The sequence below is a fragment of the Apis laboriosa genome, unplaced genomic scaffold (genome assembly GCF_014066325.1).
Source record: "Apis laboriosa isolate Shangri-la unplaced genomic scaffold, ASM1406632v1 scaffold9_cov152, whole genome shotgun sequence".
Classification (NCBI taxonomy): domain Eukaryota; kingdom Metazoa; phylum Arthropoda; class Insecta; order Hymenoptera; family Apidae; genus Apis; species Apis laboriosa.
Window position 1 is genome coordinate 413,806 of NW_025224966.1, and position 7,658 is coordinate 421,463.

Sequence of the window (7,658 nt, forward strand, 5' to 3'; positions counted from 1 at the left end):
CGAATATCGTAAATGATTTAATAATAAAAATCCACTTTTTTTTACAATTCTACTCATACATGAATTTGTCTACTATTCGTAGCAATTAAAAGAATCTACGAATATTATTTGATACGTATAATAATGCTTGAAAATATTTATAAAAAAATTCTATCGATTTTTGTGATTGGATCGAATATAATTTTTTTTATACATTATTCTAAATCGTACAGGGTACAGTAAATGCTCTGATTTTTCGTGCGATAGATATTTCAAAATATGAGAATTTTTTAAATTTGATTTTTCTTTGTATCAAATTTTTGTGATCAAATTTTTTATTTCTATACCGATAAAATGTTAATTTAATAACAAATAACGTTCGTGCACATCCTAACCATTAAAAATTTCTTATTTTTTTAAGCTTTTTATAATAACATTATGTATTTTTATCTTACGTTTCAATTACCTTTCTTCTTAAATATGTATTCAAGCGGATATCTCTATCAATGATTAGATAAAAAAAGTTAAAAGCGGAATAGGACTGAATGTTACTTCCAATATCAATTATACATCGTATAAAATTTAAAAATGATTAAAATTTACAAAAAACAATCGAAAAAATTACACGAGAGAAATGACTTTTTGAAAATGACGAGATTCGAAACTGATTTTTCAGCAGCTGGTAAGGGACACATCGTTCTATATTGATCTTTCAACGCTTACATAACATTCTTCGTTAACACTAGCAATATTCAATATCTGACATTCCAGTAAAAGAAACACGAGCGTTCGATCGATGTCGATTGAAAATCGTCATCGATAAGTTTTAGTAAACCTTTCATTCGAGTTAACGATACGTAGAGGGATCGGTGGGAAGTGAAACGTTGCTACGGAGGAAGGCAAAAGAAAGAACCAAAGGAAAGTAACACGGTAGGCGATTTCAAAATATTACAATACGCGCGACGAAAAAAAATTACGATTGGAATCGCGTTTTACGAGGTGACGAGGAATAAAACAGAGCGAATAACCGGTGGAACGAAGAATTACGCACGTACCGGTGTGTGTGTAAGCCACGTTGACCTCGACTCCGTGTATCGCCAAAAGCCACGTAAGACGTGTTTACCAATTAATCGAATAGACACGAAGCGCCACTGTAACTAAGAAATGAATTTGGTCGGTAAGTCGACACAATTTTCTAGCCTTTGAATAAGAAAGGGAATTTTGACTTAGATCACGCGAGAACGTTTTGCCCGTTTTTGCCTCGTTTCGTTGGGATCGGTAGCCTTCTTCGAACGAAATATATAAGCAAACATCGAAACGTCTAATCGTCACGTCGCGACGCGTCGGTTTGTTTCAATTCCGTATACGACTTTAAAGAGGATATCTACGAGCACTCGTCGAGTCGTAGTAAGAAGGAAGAGTGGAGAGTCGAGGGGAGAGAATGAGAAAGAGAGAGAGAGAGAGAGAGAGCTTCGACTCGCGCTACAAAAGAGAGTATTCCCTATTGTCTCGGGGAAACTGCCATTTTCTATTGTATCTGAACAGCGCCGGCCCTGAGTTTGCTTCCTTCTACATAGGAGGGTGCGCGCGCGTATCGTATCTACACACGTAGGCACACATGCACGCACACTCAGTGGGAAAGGAGACACAGTGTCGACCTGGAAAATTTGGAACGCGCCGATGCATTTCCTCTTCCTTGCTCGCTCGGGAAAAGAGTCAAGGACAAGTCCGGAAGTTACGACCGATTTAGGAACGACTTTTTCGCGCGAGGCTGTTCGTTTCGAGTATTTGCGAGGAACGATATCCTTTCAAATTTATTTCTCGCGTTACGTAACGGGATACGTAACGCCATATTAAATATTTATTCTTTCTTATTCCCCGAACGCATACGAATAAAAAGAGTAGAGAAAATGAATTTCCCTAGAGTCGATTATTTTTATTTCGTTACATCGAAAAGGCAGCAATTATCGCGATGAAATAAATATCAAAATTAAATTCAACGATTGCACAAGAAATAAGAGTAATTTCTCGTTCCCACTCTTATTACGCGCTAGTTATAAGTGCGCTCTTTTCCTTCCTTTTTTTTTTTTTTCATTTTTCCTCTACCTTCGTGTTCCATTTTTTCCCCCTTCCCCGTTTCGCAAATTTGTTTCTTAATTCAAAGAAATATTTTTATATACGCAATTTTTTTTTTTTTTTTTTTCATAAGCGATTGAGTTTTTCGTAAATAATCGAAAGAAATAGAACGCAAGAACGATCGGTTGTTCAACTTTACATACGCGTTCAGCGAGATAAGAATTAGTTTTTTTCCGCGAACACGTGACTCGATTGACAAGCGTCTGTGTAATAACAATGCATCATCGCTTTGTAAATTTCCTTGGCGTGAAAGTATAACGAGATCGAGGTGACTAGATCGAGGCACAAAACGTGGCGCAAGGTTCGCGTCACGTACTCGTTTACCCTTCTTCGATCGCGAACCCTCGACAGATGTTTCAAAGCCGACCCTTCGCCGATCCGAGAAACGAGCCCTGTCGTCGGGTTTACGGCTCGATTAGGGCTCACGCGTTCAACACATGTCGCGTCAAACGATATGCACGCAGACCGGCTACGTAGCGTTTTCGAATGGTAATCACAATCGCCTCGTCCAGATAAATTTTCGCGATACGATTTCACCGATAGGATGCGTGCGTCTTTCGATCGCGGTTGAATTATACGCATTTGGTTTTCGATTAATAGAGAGATATCGATTATTCGAATCCCGCCCAATGTCGAGAAAAATTCGTATCTCGCGGCCAAGAGTATAAATTCCACGTAAGAGTACGATCCTACGTTATTACGCATAATTTTAGATTTGAAAAATACATCGTTTGCACAGATGCACCGGTTAGCACAGCGCGACTCGTTCGTCGGCTATCGATCTCGGCCCGTTATCAATTACACGGGATATTTGAACAATTTTCCGATAAACGCGGAACGACACCTGGTTCGACTCGACTTTTCGACTCTTACCTCTCGACGAACTTCCTTTTATTCTATCTTTCCAACTTGCTCACTTATTTATTTACTTATTTATTTATTTACTCGTCGCACGATAAAACGAAGACCAAGTTTTCGGAGGCATGGAAATTCGAAAATTGAATTCGCAAGAGAGGAGAGCGCGAATCCTTTCTTTCTTCGAGCCGGCTTCTAATTCGATCCTGTCCCCCCTCCCCTCCCCCTTCCCCTGTATCCAGTATTCAAAGAGGGTGAAAGAGCGAGAAGAGCTCTTTCCCCACGGCCTGTTATTCACCCCACGTTTTATCCACGGTGTCCGGAAGCGTGAAGCGTGGGACACGCGTGCGGGCCTTGTGCGGCGCATCGGGAAACATGGGCAGGGAAGACAGGCGCGAATCGAATGGAATCGAACGGAGTCGAATCGAATGGTGTGGAATCGAATGAGCGGAGAGGAGCGTTAGTGAGGCAGAGAGGCGCGCGCGCTCGACTCTGTGTTGCACGCGGCTCCGCCGTATTGTGTGTACGGAGTTGGATTTCGAGGATCGATCGTGGACGGTACGGGACGACCGACAGTCAGGTACAGTCAGTCGTTTCGAGGCTACCGAGCTAAACGGGTGTCGTTCGACGTTCAGAGCCGCGCCGGTTCTGCCCTCTTCCTCTTTCTCTTCCAAACTGTTAGCCTGCTGTTCGTCGTTCGACCGCGCACCTATTTCGCTTCTTTCTTTCTCCTCGCGCGATTACAGTGCACGCTTCTCTTCGGAGACCATGAAGAGTGTCGTAAAGACGGCGTCCAGTCTTCTCGCCTTGGCAGTGATCCGTAAGTTTTTTTCCCCCCATCTTTTTTCTTTCTCTTCCTGTCTTTTCTTCTTTCTTTCGTTCGAAAGTCAAATCGAGCGATACTAGAAACAACCGAAAGCCGAATGTTCGATCGCGTTTTCTACTGTGTCGCAAATTGACGCAATTAAATCTCGCACTCGTCGCGACGAGACGAGATTCGCTTCGAACGAAATGAAACACGGTCCATTTCCCAAATTTTATTTCCCCCCCTTTCGCAAACGAATACTTCGCTCACCGCTCATCGATTTTCTTCTTCATCTTCTTCGTGGATTTGAAACTCTGACCGACCACCTTCTTTTGAAAACGGGGACTACCACCGATTACCGATAATGTTCACGCTGAGAATAACAGACGTTTTCGTACGATCGTTCAACGACCAAGAGATCGATCGATTTTTAACTTTTGTGGTAACGTTGCGACTAGTAACTCGAAAAAATCGACTAATAACTCGAAACGCGAGGGTACACATTGGGCGTAACCCGATTCTTCCGTTGATACTCGTAACTTCCTTTTCTCTCCTTTATTTTCCTCTCCTTTATTTTTCTCGTACTTTCGCACACGCGTTTCCTCTCTCCTTTATTTTTCCCGTTGACGAGTCGGCGTTTTCCACTCGTATCGCGAGCCACTCTTAAAAATAGACTGCCGTTTCACACGATGGTGTAGTATGCGAGGCAACCAAGTAAAATTTTACGTCCGAGAGAAAGAGAGGCAAGAGTTATCGTTTCCACTTTGGACGTTTTTTGCGGTCTGGCCGAAGGAAGAAGGAAGGAAATTATCGTTCGACCGTATCTCTGCTCGCAAAACCGCAACTCCATGCGAAACAAAATCAGATCTTTCTCTCTCTTTCTCCCTTCGCCAATAAAACGCGCCAAAATTTCGAACTTCGCCAAACTTCTCGAGCGCGTTTAACGGACGCGCAAGTATATCGAGACGTTGAAATTACGACGTTCGAAAAAAGCATTCAGGCGAGAACAAAAGGGCGCGTCTGCGGAATTCTCCGAATAATTATCCCCCCCCATGAGTATAGAAGGGAACGGAGAAGAAAGTCACGCAAACAATTAACGAAGAAAAATTAAATAATCTTCGTTCCCATTACGGGGAGATCTATTAAATAACTCTAATTAAACTAATCGACTTGTGCCGGGATCGATACTCGAAATTTTCTATTTAACAACGATAAACAAGAAGCACCAGTTATCGGGCTAATTAACGAGCGACCGTCACTTATAAATACAGGCTGCTGAACAACGTCAATTCCGACCACCGTGTATCGTTTGCCGTAAATATTACCGGAGATACGTGAAAATACACGGATTGCCCGCAACTGGGAGCGGTGTGATACCGGCGGGAATGGTATTATGGATTCTATTCTCGAAAACTTTTTAAACTCGTTTCGTTACGAAAATGTAAACGAAATTTGTGGAAAAAGTTGGATAGCTACGCGCACCGAGAGAAAGTTGTTTGTCCGCTACGAATTATGGACATACGATATATAGATGGTAGCGACGCGAGGAGTAACGAGAATCGAAAGAAAAAAGGAAAAAGAAACGAGCGACGAAAGGTCCTCGGTGTATACACACGGAGAAATCGATAAGATTGATTCAAGTTTCTCGGTAACTTCTCTTTTAAAATTGCTTTTAATCGGTATGGCTGACATGAGCAACGTCATTCTCACGATTATTCTTATAGGCCCGATTATAGACTATAAGATTATTATTACCCGTTTTCCGTCGTTATATCCTTATTTAAATACACGTATCGGGGAAAGGTGACTCATGAAGCAATTCTCGATCGTGTTATCAGTCTCGAAAGCCGTACGTTGTAAAAATATTTGCTTATGATAAAATTCTTATTAAAAATGTTACGATCGTATAAAATGACCTAACTCTATGAGCCAATATACATATATATATATATATATAATTATTTACCATATCATTTCAAATATGAATCTAGATACGAGAAGATACGAGAAATTTTTAATTTTTAATTTTTAATTTTTAAAAGACGAACTCGTCTTTCGCATTTACTGGATAAAAAATAAACGCATCAAGGCCTCGTCGATTTCTCGCGAATTTTTCAAACGTAGATACTTAGATATCGCTACGTGTAAATGGTCAAGTTCAACGGTGGATGGATCTCTCGAATCTTTTATACGTTCGGTCGCAATGGAATGGGATGGGACGGGACACTTATCGATCAATTATCGCTCGATCGATAAGAGGGATAACGAGGACACAGATTGGACTGAAAGAAAGAGAAAATGGACGGAGGCATTTTTAATCCTTTCGATCGCGTGTCATGCGGTACCAACAAACTCGTAATGGTATCGCCACCGTGAAAATAAATCACGGTGCAATCTATCACGTTATTATCATATCAAGACTACTTTGTCATCAACAGGGTTGCACAGTCTCTTTTGACGACCACGATGCTTTCGCGTCACGAGCGTTTGTCACCGGTTGTCCAAGATTCTTTTTTTTTTTTCCACATAGCGGAGCCGAAAACACGATGTCGTGGTCGAATACGTGGTTTATACATCCCGCGGTGTTCACGATCTCTACGTGACCAACATCGATATCCGCTACACCCGTACAAGGGACAAGGTTACACGCGTATGGACTGGCGATCGTCGCTCAACGTGGAAATTGGAATTTCCGATAATTTGTGAACGATGTGAGAGATTTCGATTATCGGCTCGACGGAAATAAGTCGGAGGGGATTAATTTCGGGGGGAAAAGAAATTTCAGGGGGAAATCTACTCTCCCGATGACGATTCGAGCTCCAAGTGGAAAGTGGACTATAGCCAGCTTTCACCCGAGATCGCGTCGCAAGAATAAACGTCGCGGCGAAACTAGACTAAGAAGAAGAAAACGAGTAATTTCGAAAGTGCGAGTCGCGATAACGAATCCCCGTTACCTGTCCGTCGATAATTATTCTCAAGAACAGCGGTGACAAAGGCTTGCGTTCGAGAAAGATTTTTTTTTTTTTAACGATTCGAGGAAACGGAGGATCGAAAAGGGAAAAGAGAATCGTGACGACGAGGGATCGTGGAAATCACGTAGGAGACGGACGATCGATTGTTCGGCGGTGGCCGGTCGTTCGAGGCCGGTCTCGAAAACCTCTGCTCGAGGTTCAAAGAACGCGACCAACCATTATGGAGGAAAGAAAGAATGGTTCGGTTGGATTCTTCTCTCGTAAAGCTGGTTCGACGACCGTCGCCGCACCTCGGAATCGATGACTCGGACGACTCAAGTAAGTCGGTCTGGATTGTCGCCACCGAGGGGAACGCTCAACCGATTCCACTCGAACGGCCACGATAATGGCGAACAACCATTCGCGATGTATACATTCGCGCGCTTCCTCCCTCGACACGTCCCGCCCTCCCACCGTATTATTATTTATACGTCGGTCGATAGAATATTCCCTGCCTCCTTCTTTTTTCCTTTTTATCCTCCTTTTTATCCTCCGTCGTTTCTCGACGCGCGTATTATCATTCTTTTTTTTTTTAACGCGCACGTATTCTCTTGGAGGGAACGTGGCCGGCAAGGTAAATAAGGTAATTTTTCGTGAAAAAAGGAGCTCGTAATTGGCGTCATCTTGGCTCGATGAAAAACGGACAGGAAACGAACGGTTCTCCTCCCTCCCCCCTCCCCGTGGCTGCGACTATTATACACATACACTATCCGCCCGATCAACCGGAAACGGGTCAGTTGAAATTATCGTATTGGGAGTCGAATCCCAATACGTTATCGATTCAACGAAAACGAACTAGTTTCGCCTAACCTTTTCGCTGTAGACTATATTGCCGCTCTGTGTATCTGAATAGTCATAGAGAGAGAGAGAGA

General features: G+C 42.6%; 1 protein-coding gene across 2 annotated transcripts in view; it reads left to right on the top strand.

Annotated features, from left to right (window-relative positions):
* The first annotated feature begins 761 nt into the window (after positions 1-761).
* LOC122720082 (protein FAM151B) overlaps positions 762-7,658 on the top strand; it is a 10,930-nt gene continuing 4,033 nt past the window's right edge. The window contains exon 1 of one of the 2 annotated variants that reach the window (XM_043946546.1): positions 762-909. Coding sequence is in view for 1 of the 2 variants with exons in the window: in XM_043946545.1 (XP_043802480.1) it covers positions 3,739-3,790 (52 nt within the window). In the remaining variant the exon portion in view is untranslated. Of the gene's footprint in view, positions 910-3,481; positions 3,791-7,658 lie in introns of those variants that run through there. The other variant, XM_043946545.1, reaches the window with a different exon arrangement.